Source organism: Lygodium microphyllum, chromosome 8, assembly GCF_053477565.2.
Source record: "Lygodium microphyllum isolate KBCC chromosome 8, Lygodium_microphyllum_v1.1.10, whole genome shotgun sequence".
NCBI classification, from domain to species: domain Eukaryota; kingdom Viridiplantae; phylum Streptophyta; class Polypodiopsida; order Schizaeales; family Lygodiaceae; genus Lygodium; species Lygodium microphyllum.
The window spans coordinates 58174163-58191702 of record NC_141142.1 but is presented as its reverse complement, the minus strand read 5'-3'; the positions used below and the strand labels follow the sequence as shown (position 1 = coordinate 58191702).

General features: G+C 43.8%; 1 protein-coding gene across 3 annotated transcripts in view; it reads right to left on the bottom strand.

The window, feature by feature from the left end:
• LOC148032335 (antitermination NusB domain-containing protein) overlaps nt 1–12582 on the bottom strand; it is a 95999-nt gene extending 83417 nt beyond the window's left edge. For 2 of the 3 annotated variants that reach the window (XR_015691610.1, XM_087682963.1), the window contains exons 1-3: nt 12179–12579; nt 11517–11596; nt 10436–10561 (exon numbers count right to left, since the gene is read on the bottom strand). Coding sequence is in view for 2 of the 3 variants with exons in the window: in XM_087682963.1 (XP_087539089.1) it covers nt 10436–10561; nt 11517–11596; nt 12179–12489 (517 nt within the window). In the remaining variant the exon portion in view is untranslated. Of the gene's footprint in view, nt 1–10435; nt 10562–11516; nt 11597–12178 lie in introns of all 3 variants that reach the window. The other variant, XM_087682964.1, reaches the window with a different exon arrangement.
• Between the last annotated feature and the right edge of the window lie 4958 nt (nt 12583–17540).

The window sequence follows — 17540 nt, the reverse complement described above, 5'->3', positions numbered from 1 at the left end:
CTGGCCAACTTTATTTTTGGGCCTTTTCAGCTTGTCAACTTTCCCCTAATTGTTGGCTATTTATTGATTGGATCCCTTCTCTATCATTCATGACCAACATGTTTTGGCATCTTCAGATATTGTTAGAGAGAGTGAGTCGATGCCGATGATCACACAATCATTGACTCACTATTGTATCCAACTATCTCATGTCTTAATATATGGATTTCATTTTCTAAGCATTTTTCCAAGTTCTCTTTGGAGTGTTCTTCTCTATCTTTGCAATCTCTCCTCTCTTATTTTGTGCAATCTATTATAGTAATTTCACGCGTTGCCATCCTCCACCCACTTTTGACAACCAAATATTTCTCCTCTCCTATAACTCCCCTCTTTAGTGCCAAGGACTTGAGAGACTAGAAAACCATTACTATGGCAGCCTCCACTACAAGGACAGCCACTTGTAATTCAGGTACAAGTATTGTGTCTAGCACTACCACATGTGACACAGGCAGGGGCTAAGCAAGCTAAGGAAGCTCAATCACTAATGGCCAAGAGAAGGGGGGTGCAAGCACAGCTATCACTGCCACCGTTGGTACTAAAGGTGTTGGTGCATCTAGCACTACCATAAGTGATCGAGCAAGCAATCCCTCAATCGTTGGCCTAGACGAAGCGTTTGGTTGCTACTCCAGTCCCTACCTCTCTCCCTCTCAGTAAAAATCCCTCCTGCATAAGCTAAATCAAACTGCTGTATAAATGTCAAAGCTTTTAGCTTATCTTGCATACCACTGAAGGTTTCAAACTTTATTGCCTGACCACCCTCTTTATAGTCTTTAGGCTTTGCACTTTTTTGTGTCAGGTTGTCATAGACAGGTGGCTCTAAAAAGGGGAGTTCCCTAGTTGCATTATCAGCATTCATTTCACCTATCTTAGCTGCCATATGCCCACTAGGCTGAGAAAAACCAGCGGCTGCATTTTGTACTCCAGGCATCAAATAAGGACTCTACAGAGTGTGATAACCGGGCTGTAAACCAATATTAGCATAAAGTGGGTTCATTGCCTCAATAGGCATCATTCCTAGTGGCCCTCTAGGCAAGTCTCCCTGATAACCCATGGGTAATCCAGCCATTGCTTGAAAAACTGACCCACCACCAAAGTAACCAGAATAAGTAGCAAACTGAGGAATAGTCTGTTGTGCCACTTGTGCATAACTGCCTTGACCATTCACTTCCTTATCCTATGCTTGTGCTTCTTGTTGCACTGGACCTGTCTCCATGTTTGGTGTCTTTTCCACATGCTCACGCACATTAGAGGTTTGCCTTTTTGAGTGCTCCATGGTATGATGTGATGACTCAGCCTAAAAATCCTCATTATGTGACTTCAAAAATTTTTGCATCCGAAGATTCTTGACCAACTGTTGGAAAGAGCCAACCATACTGAGGAGTTGTGCCATAAACAAGTCCTCCTGTTCTTGCTCCTCATCATGTGGTTCAATCTCGGTTCTAGAAGGTGCTGACACCTATGTATCAATACTCTCTCTTCGGTGTCTATGAGCAGAAGAAGAACTCTCTTCTTCATGGGGGAGTTTTCCTTTGCCTTTATCCATGTCTGCAATCTCTCTAGTCCAGTAATCTCTGTAAAACCTGTGTGTATGGCCTTTTCACCCAAAACTGTCCGAGCTTAAATTCTTACAAAAAAGAATTCAAATCCCGGGGATGGAACCATGCAACCGGTCTATGACTCACATAAAGCGGTAGTTCCTTCAATTAACACCTGGACTTTACATACACACACATAAACAGAGACCTCTCTCCCTCACTCAATACCAGATTGGCCCCGAAGACCGGCGCCACTCTTGATATTTCTTTATCAATTAAAAGATAGAAAATTACAAAAATGGTAATGTTCCAAAATACATAACCTGTGAACAGTTGGTTTTCATCTCTTCTAAATAAATCCCAGCTGCATAGGAACAGTACAGCATGTCTAGATCAACATCCCTTACTATCCAGCATGTGCAGAATTCACTGTTCTTATTCAGCATGAGCAGAGTTCATTGTTCTTATGATTCAGCATGTGCAGAGTTCACTGTTCTTATTCCGCATGAGCAGAATTCGCTGTTCTTTCGATTCAGCATGTGCAAAGTTCACTATTCTTTCGATTCAGCATGAGCAGAGTTCACTATTCTTACAATACAGCCTGTGCAGAATTCACTGTTTTATTCAGCATGAGCAGAGAAAACACCGAATTGTACCTTCGATGGAATCAATCCATCATGCAAAGCATTTTTTCTGAGAATAGAGAGAGAGATGATCAAAGGGAGCAAGCTCTACCTCCGTGCTTGAGTCAGAGACGTAGAAGTACTCTCCATGGCTGGTTTTCTTGCAGCAATCTGCCCTCAACTCCTCCAAACTTCATTCTCCCATCTTCCCCTTATGCCTATTACGTTTTTTTATGCTCTCTCTCTCTTTTAAAAATTTGTGCCACATGGCATACATGTAACAATTTTCCCGTTTAAACCTTCCGGTCTAAAATCCTCCATGATCGGTGCAAAATTTGACCTCGGCACAGACCAAAGAATTAATCCTCTGTGTAAAAACGAAGACAATGACGCAAATAGATTCTGGGGTCCAAAAATAGTAACTCCCTAAATTTTAGGGATGGTGACCCCTGCATTCCTCAAGTTGTTCTGTGCAACTTTTATCATTGCGACCACATCAAAAGTGTAATGTAGCTCAGTTACACTGACTTTTATTCCGTGAGCATTCTCACATGTGCATCTTCTATCTTGGCCAGGCTCATTGTCCTGCACCATCTCCAGTGGCTAAGCACACAGTCCCAAACCACTGGCATTCTATTATTTAGTGCCCATTCAATATGCAACTGGTCCTAAGGCTCAGACAAACCATTAGTCCAATTTGTCCCAATGGCTGCCTCTTCTGGCCATGCAAAGATCCCGCTTATTCCAAGAGAACTCTGGGGGTAAAAAGCAACAGCAACAAAAGAAAAGAAAAATCAAATATTTATATAAGTAAATAAGAAAAGCAACTGTAAAAAGTATCACCACTTGGTAACAATCTACCAATTCCAACCCTAGAGACTCCTACATATTGGTTTCCAGCCTGTTGCCCTTCCACTTTCTACATCATCTCGGCTCTAACAAGTGGTTACAATGCTCAAGATCTATCTTCAATAAAGTCACACTCCAACTATTCCCTCAGTCCGCTCCCACGAGAGCCATAAGGTATTGGACAGCTTTGCCCTTGAGGATTGCCCTTGAGAATCTCGTACACTCTTTTCTTCATTTACAGCATTATTCATTCACTTCAAAGTTATCTTCTCTGTTTGTGTTTGTTTTTACGTTTTGCGTTTTGGGTCCTTGATCTATCTATCAAAAAAGGCTATTGTACTTAGGTCATCCAATGGGCCAATGGAAAATGCCACCTCAAACTGGCCCAGAGTGTTGAAGCTGGCCATAAAACACCCCCTTCCTAGCAAAGTTTCACAACCCTCATAGGGGACTTCTAAGAGCTGCCTATATCATGCCCTTCAATGAGCAGACTCGAGGTCGATCACCGATCAGCAAGCACACCAAAGATGACACCTCCAAGGCCTCCACTCTGTCTCCAATGTCCAACTCTACATTGGGATCAAACCTGATCAGCAGGAAAGCATCCGCCGTGGAAGCTATCGGGGCTGCATTGGAGTCCCTTAAGGAGGAAGGGGGGCTGGCTACTATCTCACATATCAAGTTTCCTCCACCTTGCTGCTGCATGGGTTCCTGTGTCTCTAGAGTCTCTTAAGCCTTGATGATCTTGTGACATCATCACCTGAGGGGAGGGAAGCATTGAAGAGAGGGTGGAAGTGGTAGCGATCAGATTCAGATCCTATCGGAGTGCAGTCGGACTGCCACGTGGCAGTCCGACCTGTTACTGGACAGTCGGCTGCAGACCTGCATTTACTGGGCGCCTTTTTTGTGGCTATTTATAGCCGATATTCCAGCAGTCTTCTCCCACTTCTGTTCGCAGATTACAGGCTGGAGGCTCGTGCAGATTTCATCTCTGTTTGCAGATTTCAGGTTGGAGATCCTGCAGACTGCAGGGGACTTCGAGGTGAACAGCAGGTTGCATCGTCGAGGTGGAGATACGCAGTCCCGCGCACTGCGCCCGTGTACATATCTGCATTATCTTTGTATACAGCACACTTTATACAGCAGATCTTCATCTACCACTGTCTCTTTCTCTCTCTTCTCTCTACGTTCTCTCTCTCTCAGTCTTGGTCCCACGCTTCCGCATCGTTGCACTCTGACATGGTATCAGAGCAGTGTAGAAGGGCTGGCTGAGTGAAGAACCAACCTGAAGAGGAGTTTCCATCGCGACACAAGGCTGCGTCTCCAGCGTTTGAGGGTGAGCGGGAGGGCTACGCCTCGGAACAAGGCTGAAGCGAGCGTGGGCGCACGGGAAAGGAGTCCAGTTGGTGGATTTGCTGCTGTTTGTTGCTGTTTGAAGAGGAGGAAGGCTGATTTTTCAGCTTTCAAGTGCAGGTTTTGCTTTTTCATCGCCTCCGGCGGGTGAAGAAGGTACAGGACACAGAAGAAAGAGCCCTAGCAGGCTGCGTTTTCACAGTCAGAGGGGGCTGCTTTTGCGTTTGTCAAGGCATTACAGGTGAAGATGTCTACAGAGATTGACTTGGAGTTCCAGACGATCATGGACCGGAAGGTGCCTCTGTCTTACCGGCTCTTCCCGCAGATCAAAAGCTCGATGGTGACAATTACCGCATCTGGCGCGTGATGATGTTGGCCATCCTCGAGTCCTACGATTTGGCGGAGCTAGTACAGGAGGAGATCAACCGGCCCTCGGTGAGAGATGAGTCCAAACTCTCTTCCGATGCTCGTGCGGAGTTGGCCAAGGCACAATCTCACTAGGACAAACTGAATGTCCGGATTCGTTCTTTTCTTTTTCTGTCTTGTACTACAGCCATGATAGCCCACATCGAGCACTTGACGATGGCTCAAGAGATATGGCTGGAGCTTGATCACAGATGTATAACCGCATGACCCTTATGAAGCGGGTTTCTTTGGAGGTGCAGATGCGGACCTTGTCCGTAAACAAGTCTTCTTCGCTGCGGAAGCACATCAACAAGCTTAGACAGCTTCAGATGCAGGTTTAGCATGGCGATCACACTCTTGTCCCAGTTGCCGCCACGATTCGGTGCTTTCTACTCCGCCCTTATTGCTTCGGGGCGTGAGTCTACTCTTCGGTGGGAAGAGGTGATTCCTATGGTCTTGGACCAAGAGGAACAACTGAAGGGACAGCATGCTTCCAAGTCGGAAGCCTTGACAGGTCAAGCCTCTCAGAAAAAGGGGAAGGACCAAAAGAAGAAGAAGGAGGACAACAAGTCAAAGAAGAACAAGGACAAAGAATCCACATGCCATATTTGTAGAAAGACTGGCCATTGGAAGAAGGATTGCCCCGACAAAGACAAGAAGGACACCAACAAGAAGGACACGAAGGATTCTGGAGCAGTGGCTGCACCCTCATCAGCTGCGTTTCTTTATCTAGCTGTCATTGAGGACTCTACACCGAATGCTTCTGGCGCTGCAATAACAGCTCCCCAAGCTCGAGAGTGGATCGTTGACAGTGGTGCCTCCCGGCACATGACTCCTTCATCGGTTGGTATTGCCCAGTTGTGACCTTCGCGTGGGCCGATTCTCATCGGAGATAGCTCTTCGGTGTCTATTGCAGGACGGGGTGAGATGCAGCTTATTCCGAATGGACGTGGTGGTACCCATACCTCAGAGGTCTTGCATGTGCCAGGTTTAGGGTATCATCTACTTTCGGTTCATAAGATTTGTTCCCTTTGACTTTTGGTGGAGTTTGACAGTGATTTAGTGCGAGTCCTTGATCGTGGGTCAAGGAAGGTTCTCTCATCAGGATATGAGGAGAACAGCATCTACAAATTGACGTCTTCTACCGCCCTCCCTACTCTTCTTCTTACCTCTCAGACACAATCAGAGCTATGGCATGCTCGATTTAGTCACCTCAACTATGATTATCTTCGGAGGGCGTCACGTGGACAGCTTATTCGAGGGTTGCCGAACATAGTGGTGAGCCAGCAGCCATGCGTCTCCTACATTCATGGGAAACAGCATAGGGATGCGATTCCCAATAAAGCTTCGCGGCGGTCTACTTCACCGATGGAGCTTGTCTCTACGGATCTTTGTGGCCCAACGAGGAACGAGTCCTTGGGAGGAAGCTCGTACTTCATGTTGATCGTAGATGACTACAGCAGGATGACTTGGGCCTATTTCTTAGCGTTGAAGTCAGAAGCTTTCTCCCACTTCAAGGATTGGCTTCTCTTTGAGGAGAATCGATCAGGCCGGCGATTAAAGACCTTGCGATCCGACAAGGGTGGTGAATTTGTTTCTAATGAGTTTGCTCGTTTTTGTGCAGATAAAGGTATTCACCAGGAGTTTGCTAACACCAACACTCCTCAAGAAAATGGCATTCTTGAACGGAAGAACTGAAGTGTGATCGAGATGGCGCGCACCATAATGGAGCACCGACAAACACCTCAGTTTCTGTGGGCCGAGGCTGTGGCTACTGCAGTCCACATCCTTAACCGATCCCCCACTTCGGCCGTTGATGGGATGACACCTTTTGAGGCTTACTTTGGGACTAAGCCCGATATTTCTTATTTTAGGGTTTTTGGGTATGATGCCTATGTTCGCATTCCCAAGCCTCATCATGATAAATTTGAAGCAGCTTCCCGAAGACAGGTGTTTGTTGGCTACAGCTCTCAGTCCCAAGGCTATCGTTTGTATGATCCCGTCAAGCGGGATGTATACACCAGTCGAGATGTGCGGTTCGTGGAGGTTCTGGCTATAGCAGCGGGTGAGGAGCATCCCGTTCTTGGAGATCCACGGGAGAGTTGGGCTCCCGAGATAGTTCCTTTGGAGCCCGCGCCTTTTGATTCCGATTCTGTTTCCGATACGGAGTCTATTGTTCCACCGGTCACCCCTGAGGAGTTACCACCGGTGGATATCCCAGAGTCTTCAGCTGATGGAGAGAGACGAGGAGAGGTCCGGCCTCCTCCTCGTTGGGCCCGTGACACACTCCGCAATTCAGGGATCGAGGGGGTCCCTGAGGAGTGGGGACCACAGGATGGTCCGTGGCGGTCACAGAGGCACCAAGCACATTCTACGGAGCTTATTTGCTCTAACTATTGTTTGATGACTCGTGTTATGCAAGATCGAGAGCCCACCTCCGTGAAGGAGGCTTTACAGTCCGCACCATGGAAGAAAGCTATGGAAGCCGAGTTGGAGGCTATTGAGAGGAATGGCACTTGGTATCTCGTGCCTCGCCCCCCCAAATAAGAAGGTGATTGGCATCAAATGGGTCTTCAAGACCAAGTACCTTAGCGATGGTTCTTTGGACAAGCACAAGGCTCTACTTGTTGCTAAAGGTTTTGCACAGCGCCCAGGGATTGATTGTCATGACACTTTTGCCCCCACTGCTCGTATGGCGACTATTCGAGCTGTTCTTGCCTTGGCTGGCCATAGGAGATGGCCTGTCTACCAGTTGGATGTGAAGTCAGCCTTCCTCAATGGTGATTTGAAGGAGGAGATCTATGTAGAGCAGCCTCCTGGCTTTGAATCTTCAGATGGGAAAGTCTACAGGTTGAAGAAGGCTTTGTATGGCCTCAAGCAGGCTCCGCGTGCATGGAACGAGAAGATTGATTCGTTCCTTCAGTCACAATTGGGATATCGGCGTTCCAAGGCCGATCCGCAGCTTTATGTACACACTTCCGAGGCTAGTTGTGTGCTTTTTGTGTTGTATGTTGATGATTTGATTGTCACAAGTAATCATGCACAGAAGGTCAAAGAGACAAAGGCAACTTTACATCAGACGTTCGAGATGACGGATTTGAATCTACTCCATTTCTTCTTGGGCCATGAGATTTATCAGTCTCAGAGGGGGATTTTCATCTCTCAGCAAAGATATATACAGGAGCTCTTGGTTTCTTTTGCAATGGAGGATTGTCGGACCATTTCTACTCCTATGGATCCGAACTGGAACGCCACTTCACATTCAGCTTCTCCCATGGCGGATGCTTCCCGCTATCGTCAGTTGATTGGATCATTGATTTGACTCCTCAACACTCGTGTTGATCTTTGTTTTGTTGTTGGTCTCTTGGCGGGGTTCATGAGTGAACCTCAGACGGTGCATTGGCAAGCTGCCCAGAGGATACTTCGGTATTTGAGGGGGACATCTGATTTAGGGATTCATTATCCTGCAGGCACAGGTGGTTCAGATCTTGTACTTGTAGGTTGGAGCGACTCGGATTGGGTGATATGGACCATAGGCGGTCTACCACAGGTTATTGTTTTACCTTGGGTGCAGGTGTTATCTCATGGAGTAGCAAGAAGCAGTCCACGGTAGCCCTTTCGTCTACTGAAACGAAGTATCGGGCCGCGTCTTCCACCACATGTGAGGCTGAGTGGCTTCAGAGATTGTTGGAGAAGCCTGGCTACCCCCAAACTCGTCCTACTTTGCTGCAATGTGACAATGAGAGTTGCATTGCCTTGGCACGGAATCCTGTTTTCCATGCCCGGACGAAGCACATAGAAATCCAGTACCACTTCATCAAAGAGAAGCTTCTGGATGAGACCATTGCTGTGGAGTACTGCAAGACGGAGGACAATCTTGCAGATTTGTTTACTAAGGCACTTCCCCAGGCTCTACTTCGGAGACATGCCAGATCCATCAGGCTTCTGCCCCGCCCAGGCTCTAAGAGGGGGTGTTAGCGATTAGATTCAGATCCTGTCGGAGTGCAATCGGACTGCCCAGTCGGACTGCCACGTGACAGTCCGACCTGTTGCTGGACAGTTGGCTGCAGCCGACCTGCATTTACTGGGCGCCTATTTTGAGGCTATTTATAGCCGATATTCCAGCAGTCTTCTCCTACTTCTGTTCGCAGATTACAGGCTGGAGGCTCGTGCAGATTTCATCTCTGTTTGCAGATTTCAGGTTGGAGATCATGCAGATTGCAGCGGACTTCGAGGTGAACAACAGGTTGCATCGTCGAGGTGGAGACACGCAGTCCCACGCACTGCGCCTGTGTACATATCTGCATATCTTTGTATACAGCACACTTTATACAGCAGATCTTCATCTACCACTGTCTCTCTCTCTCTTCTCTCTGCGTTCTCTCTCTCTCAGTCTTGGTCCCACGCTTCCGCATCGCTGCACTCTGACAGGAAGGCACTACATGGAAGAGGGCTGCCAATGTAGAAGCTGTTGGCAAGGCAGAGAGAAAGTGGGCTGGAGACTGGGAGGCAGGGAGAGCAGGGCAGAAAACCAGCCAGCCAGTGTTAGCTGGCCAGGAGGCAGGCAGGAGGCAGTTGGGCAGAGGGCGGCAGTGGCAGTGCTTTCAGGCAGGGGAGCTGGGTGAGAAGGCAAGAAAAGCAGGCAGCGGGAGCAGCAGGGGGCAGGAGGCGAGAGAAAGGATAGGTAGTGGGAGCAGCAAGTATAGGGAGAGCAGCAGGTCATACAAGCAATGAATAGGCAGCTGGAGAAAGGGCAGGTGGTACGCAGAAAAAGGCAGCCAAAAGCTGGCAGAAGTCCCACGAGATGGTGCAGCTGAGCAACAGAAGCAGGTCAAACCTATAAGGTGAGTAGCTTTATTGACAATCAAAGGCTTTGAAAATGCTACATGTAAATAATGCCTCTTATGAATCAAGCATTGAACAGGAATGATGTATTCTTTGATCCTTGTATAAAGAAGAACTTGCTTTCTGTATCTATCATTGCTGCAATTCGAGATAGAGTGAGAAATCAATGCAAACACAAGGGAGTAATGGCCAGATTGCAAGCTTGTGAAGGTCCCTTCCACACACAGCTCATCTCATCATTTCCATCATAATCATGGTGAAAATGCATCAAGGTGGATACAGAAGAAATGAATCACAGATACCAAAGAGCAAGCAAACTGGACTTTGGGTTTCCATGCATCACACAGACTGTCCTCCCACACCCCCTTCCCTCCTTTCCCTGGTGGAGCCCAAAACCACCATACTTAACAAAAACGAGGGAGTAAGAGTAAAAGATGTAATCATACAGGAGAGAGGACACACACATGATGAGACCTTTAATCACTCACTTAAAATCGAGACCCTCCTATTATCACTTCCTATGGATGACAAATCACACCTTTGCATAATACAGCACCAATCCAAATGGTAGAGGTGGTAAAATGTGCATGACACCATGGCTACATATTCATGATTATGCACTATTTTGTAATGTTTCTCTGTACCTTTTGTAATGCTTCTTTACACAATAGCTGTTCAAAGCTTCTCTCAGTAATGCTTCTTACAAAATGGCTATTTAAAGCCTTTGTAAATCACAAGGAAAAAATGTAAGCATATTGGTCTGTTTCAGCACACAAAATAACATACCAAGTAATGAGTCCCTTTGTTGTTGCTGTTCCAAATCATTTTTACTTTGAAAATCTTCCACATAAATAGAATCCAAATCATCAGGAATATGATTGTAATTTGCCAAAAGATCTAAACTAAAGTCCCCTGCACAAGACAACCCAAAGGAAAAGAACAATTAGCTTGTGCATGGAAAGTGAAACAGACATCTGGTAGTGAGCCCCTAGCCATGTCCTCTCCCTTTTTATAACCCCCATCCGCTTTCCCCAATCTCCCTTCTACCCCCTCCCTCTAACCACAATCCCCCTCCCCCCAACCCTGCTTCATAACTTAGTTTTACAAAGATATTGTACATCAAGATTACATGTCAGATGCTGATGGAATTGGTCATACAAGAGGATTGGCCATGATCACAATGCTAGAATTAACAGCACCTCTGTATTGATTCCACCTCCTTGGACTCGAATCCAGCTGACCTCAGCACTCACTTTTACTTGACAATCATTGCTTACATCAATTGAGAGTGCCAGCACATGTTCTAAGGTTCTATGGTTTAATCTACCCTTGTTTCTCAACTACAAAGTCTTCAGCTACAGCATGGAGGGTCTAGTTTGAGACTCAAAACATCACTTGGATCATCAATTCTCAGAGTTAAATCTATGGGCTTTCATTGTGTGCTATTGCCATCTCTATACATAATAAGCCATTAAGGTTCAGCTTATTCTTATGGAATCACCTCTAGAACACAACCTCTTGGTTCACATGTTACTCTCCCAGCTCCAAGTTCTTTACAGCAGGCTGCCTAGATAACAAGATTAAATGTCCAAGCATAATTTTGTGCCCTGTTAACAAGCTAATGCTGTAAGATCTTGATCATACAGAATACTTTGCCTGATCCAGGAACAGTTGTAAGATTGGTGAGAATAATTTAGGCGTGAACAACTATGACAAGTAATAAATAACAAGCAGTAAGTAGAGAGTACATTACTGATATAAATAAGGATGACTAGAAGTTCAAGTGGATAACCAGTAATAATCAAATCAAATCTCTAGAATGAATATGCTGAATAACAAATGCAAACATTGAAATGTTAGTGGGTACCTCCGGAAGTTTGATTCAATCGCTCTCTGAAAACCCAAAGTGGTTTTTTCCCTGAAACATATCCTGAGTATAGCATCAATCTGCATGTGATTAAAGTGCACTGCCTGATTAAAGTGTATTTATTGAGAAAACACAAAATCCTAGCATTTAACAAGACTCCAAGTGGAAAAGAATAAGAAGACAAGTGGTTAGCTTGACAAAACCTAAGACTTTTTTCAGTGTCAGAAAGAATTGTCGATTCTATCATGTGTCAAAGGGTTAGACGTACAGGCTGCTCCATCTTTTCTTAAAGGAACTGGGTTTGGAACTACGGGTATAGTAAATGGGATTTATTCCTTCTTGCTCATGAAACGTTATTAATCAGTACTTACAGAAGGGAAAAGATTGTATGTAGTAATGCAATTCTATTTGCTTTTGTGCCTCATCTCTAAAACTAGTCCTGCCCCCGGTCAAAGCAACTTGAACTCTGGTATTGTGGCGCATGGCCAGGCGGCCCCATGGATGGCCATACCTTCTCAAATCTGAAGCATTTTGCACTCAGTGCGCACCGCATGGTAATGCATGACTTGCTAGAGGCAAAATTCTTAGCATCATCATTATATCAATGACTCTTGACTGCATTCTGTGCTCGCTGTGACGATGATGATGCAGCGATTACTCACAAGGCGAGTTCACGGGCAGCTCGGGGGCTACTGAGGCGGCCGTGTTTGTCTAATTTTGAGCCTCCAAATGCGGACGCCTTCCTCTGAGGGGATGAGACGGGAGCATCGTCCTGAGTGCGTTGGAGCTCATCTAACGAAGGAACTGCATGTGTCGCGAGCGCGGCTGCATGTGACACGAATACGCGAGAGAAGGGCCTCGGCTTCTTTTGCAGACCAACGACCTTGTTTGTGCATTGCGCCGGTAGAAGGCCATGAAGGCCACCGTCCGATGATGATACAGGAATAAGCGCTGCCTCACATAGTCCTAGCATTCTCTCTGTCAGAGACACACTCTCGTGCTGCACGTTAAAATCTCCTCTCTCGGAGTCCAAACATACTAATACTTCTAACTAAATCAGATAGAAGTGTGACAATATCTATCACTTGCACAAGAGACATATAGTCACTCTATCCAAATTGCACTTAGGCAGGTATTGGCCATGTCTTTTCCAAATAGTATTTACAAAAGGATACATGGCCTTTCAAAGTGTTGTAACTCGTCCACCCATTGTGTGGCAATTGGCCATTCCCCTAACAAGAGAGACATTGCACCTCTCATAGTCTAACCAATTGTACAACCATATCGGTGTCCTAAAAGCTAGGATGAAGTCCACTTCAAGCTAAGGTTCATATGGAAACTAATATTTGGATTACATCTTCCTATTGTGGGAACATTGTGGTGGCAAACATGCATTTGCTTGCTAAAGACAAGTTCTCGTAGCTTGTTGGCGTGCTTGTCACCGAGGTTTGCAACTTGCATATGAGTGGGAAAAGTGGACAACGTGGTGTCAGTTGGCTAAGAACTTGCTTGCCTTAGGATACATACACTTCATAAATTTGAGGGAACATGGGAAAGGGCAATCCTTCCAATTATATCAAGGGTTGTATTCCATGTGATCAGCTCCATTTTCCATATCTGGATCCACTTAGTTTCCATGGGCTCATCCAATCTAAATGTCATGAAGATGTTTGGCGAGTCCCATGTGTCCACCATGTTGATCAAGTCTTTCAAGGCCTTGTAGTGTCAAACGATTGATTGAGTAGTGATATCGGAAGGTTGTACCAGACGAATACCTGACAATATTCCTTATCACATCATGGTTGCTATGATTCTTGTTCAGTCTCTTATGCTTGTTGATGTCATGTGGGGCACCATTATATTTGTGTTGTTCGTGATCATAATGGCTTGCTTTAGTTGATACATCAATAGGAAATATGACTTGTACAATGTGTACAATGAGAACTAAGTGGATATTTGTAGCTCAGCTGCACCATCAAATTGGCAAGTGAGCACATATGTGAATTTGAATACAACTAATTGCTTCTTTGTGTTGCTCACCTTCCCATTGCTTATCCAAGAGATTATAAGATTGTGATCCAAGGACCTTCATTCGAACATGCCACATGTAATAGCATTCATCATCGAGCTCTTGCTAAATATGTCAATCATGCTAAGCAACTGTGTGGAGCTACGCTAAATAGAATATCCTCTGAATGCACTTAGCCACATGAATGATGACATAGGTTGCCTTTGTCAATGTATGCACTCCATCTAGTCTACACATTAGACCATTTTGCAACGTGAAACTATAGCATAGAAAAAGCTATGCAAGAGAAATCCTTATTGTGTCAATGTATCTGATGTTGTTTGTGAGAAAAGGCACTACACATCTTGGACAAATCTCAATATTATGGGCAAGATCCTAGCAGTGGATCTTGCAAATAGTCCATCAATTTCAAACCAGGGCACATCATATGGATACTAATGCTACTTAAGAGTATTTGCCACTCATATTATGTACATGCAATATTAACTATTCTATATGGTATCGATAAATGAGTATACTCAATGGTCATGCGGAAAGTTCTAGTTGTTATGAAGGTGTTGCTAGAGCATAAAGTTGAATATGATCATGCAATATAACAGTGTATTTGATAAACCATGACAATAATAAGTTTTGATGGAACAAAGTATCTTTGATACAATTAGGATGACAAGTGAAAATAGTATGCTATTGTACATCTACATCCCTTAACCCTTCAAAAAACATGATGATTTGCTAAATTTTTCAAAACCATAAACTTGAGAAAGATAATACCTTATATAAGTGGTGTGCTTCTCTATGCAATGGCCATTTGAAAAGTGTAGTGGAGAGGGGGCCAAATCTCTCCATCTAGGTTAATGCTACAAGCTCCTCTCAATTCACAAAAACTAAGGAGGCATCACCTCTTTTAGTGGGACTTCAGCCCATGTAAAACAAGGAGCTGCAACTCTCTTCGATCCAAGGAGACCACTTATTTGGATTGATGTTATGCTCACAATAGTTGCATGACTCCTTTTTATGAATAAGTATATAGCTTATTTCCCTCTCTTGGTTTTTTAGTCTCCCTAATCTTTTCAAGCATTAACTTTATTGGAGAGTTTACAAATTAGGATTGGATATGAGAGTGGTGTTCTCCCTCATTGCTCATTGTGCACGGCATTCTACAAAACATGCTTCAACACAATGTGTATCATGAATACGATGTCTTTGGTATAGAAGGATCATGTGCAAATCTTGTCCTTTCTTTCATGGAAATTCTATGCTTGAAAAGCCAACAAAGAGATAGAATGGTCGCTCATGAAAACTTCAAAATATGTAAGTGTATCACATGGGTTTAGAAGAAAAGAATTTCAAAATCTCTTTTTTTAGACAAATTCTACACGCTAAAGGGAAATCTTTATACCTAATTTCTCGCTTCACAACACTTATCAAAACCTGATCAACATTGCTAATTTGCTATAAAACCAATCAAGTCTCACATCTCCTATAGTCATGATGAAAGTTAAAGTGATTAATGAGTATGCACATGCCACATGTGATAGTAAATATTTGACAACTCACATGCATAACAATAGTAGTTTAGAGAAAAAATATAAGGCCAAACTCTCAATGTTCATATATCTAGAACTAGCATGTGATGACAAGGCATGCAATATAGCAAGTAAAAGTGGACAAGGGCAAATACTTGTAGGGGCCCTACCATCATGGACAAGGCTACCTAATTATTAGGAAATTACTAGAGAAAATGAGACCTCTAAAAGAGGATAGGAAGTGCTTGCTCCAAGTATTGAACCTAGAACCTATCAAATGACATGCAACCACACTATCATCATGTCCATGTGCACATTCTTGTCACAATGGTTATAGCTTTGAATTATATTTCTATTGTAGTGGAGAAAGTCCATGTGCCCAAACAATTGCTGCTCTAGTCATTGTGATTGACATGTACTGACCCATACTAGAATTTATCATCATCACCTAATATAAGTGATTAATAGCTCCTTTGAATAATGATCAACAACTACAAACTTTTGTTGATTCTTCAACCTTGCAATGGGTAGGTCAAGTCATAAAATGGATGCTTATACATGTAGTCATGTGGATTACCATGAGTAGGTAGTGCTTCTAGTCAACCAATATCATGGAACATGATAGCTAGTTTTGGAGCCATGCAAAAAGACTTTATATACATCAATGAGTAATATAAGTCCCAATCTAATCATGAACCCATTCAAGGTGTGGCTGCATTAAAATGTCAGATTGATCATCATGCCAAAAAGAGAATGCCATCCCCAATACTCATGATGATTGATACAATGACAAGTGACAAGGACTAGTTTGTGGAGATGCTACTACTACAAGCTCATTAGGTACTGCAAAGGTCTCCTTCCAAACTAAACTATGTACATCAAGGGCCCAATATTGATTCTACAATGATTTATGCCATCTCTCATCATCCTCTTTGCCAGTATGTGCCAAGCATTGTTTGTCTATTTTTTTACAACATCCATTGATGCTTGTCCACACTAGTTGATTCTAGTGGTGGAAGATTTTGTAAAATGGTTTGCAACATCTGCACCTTGATGTTTCATCTACACCTTGGTGCTTTTTCTTTTTATTGCAATTTTTACTTAGCCAACTCAATACAACATTGTGTTTTATAATATAAGGGGGATTTCACAATGGTCTAAACATATTTTAAAGATGTTTGCACCCACCAATCATATTTTAGGATAACAAGGTTTGCCATTTATACTCATTTGGAAATAGTAAAGAGCCAATGTGAAGTGGTTGTCTACATGTGCCCAAAATATAGGAAATATTGGATAGCTCGCAATGCTCACCCAAAATTTTCCCACAGAAATCGGATGTTCTAGCTACAATTCATCGATTTCTTGCTCTTATTGAGAGCTAGTCTGGGCATGGTTGAAATGCGTATGGTTTGACAATGGGGATGAATATGTCTCTAAGGCATTTGAGTAGTTTTTCAATGAATTGGGTATCAAGCATTAGTTCACTACCCCATAAACTCCACCCTAGAATGACACTACAAAGCACATGAATAAGACCATTCAAGAAAAAGTCCATAGTATGCTTAGTCAGGTAGGCTTACCTCTTTTTTTTTTTGACAAAGGTAGTTACTACTATCATGCATCTCATTAATAGATTCACATGCATTGCTCTTGGTTCTCAGGTCACAAAAGAGGTATGGTTTGAAAAACCTCCATCATATACTCATTTGAGGGCCTTTGGATGTAAGGCTTTTTGTCGTATTCCGAAAGACAAGTGCAATAAGTTGGCTTTGAAGTTTATCAAATATATGTTTCTTGGATATGGGGATGTAGATGAGATGGGCTATCGCCTTTGGGATCCACATGCTCAGAGGTTATCTATAGCCATGATGTGATTTTCCATGAGGAGAAGATGCATAAGCAACCTTAACAGGTAGTTGAGGTACATAGGGTGGTCTTTAGGAAGAGCCTAGTGTTACCATACATCCAGTCCCAATGAGAGAACCTCCTATAGTTATTGATGATGTAGTGGCCCATGATCCATATGCTATGTAGAATCATGTTGTTAGACAAAGAAGACATGTTGTACATGCTCCACAGTTAGCTTTAAGGTGTTGTGCTAGAGCTTCACATCCTCCTGATCTCTATGAGCCCTTTATGGATTATGTCATGGTGATGACAGACTCTATTGAGCCAATTATGTACGAGGCTATGTGCAGAGGTGATTCTCGTTCTTGTGAGAGGGCTATGCAGTTTGAGTATGATTTGTTGTAGAAGAATTGTATGTGGGACTTAGTTTCTTTGACTAATGTGAAACGTGCATTGCCATGCAAGTGGATATACAAGTTAGAGTACTTGGTCATCAACATCATATAAGGCTAAATTGGTTACAAAGGGTTTAAGTAGGAGCATGGTGTTGACTTTGATGAAGTCTTCTCCTATAGTCAAGATAATTACCCTATGCTTGGTCTTGGCCTTGGTTACTCA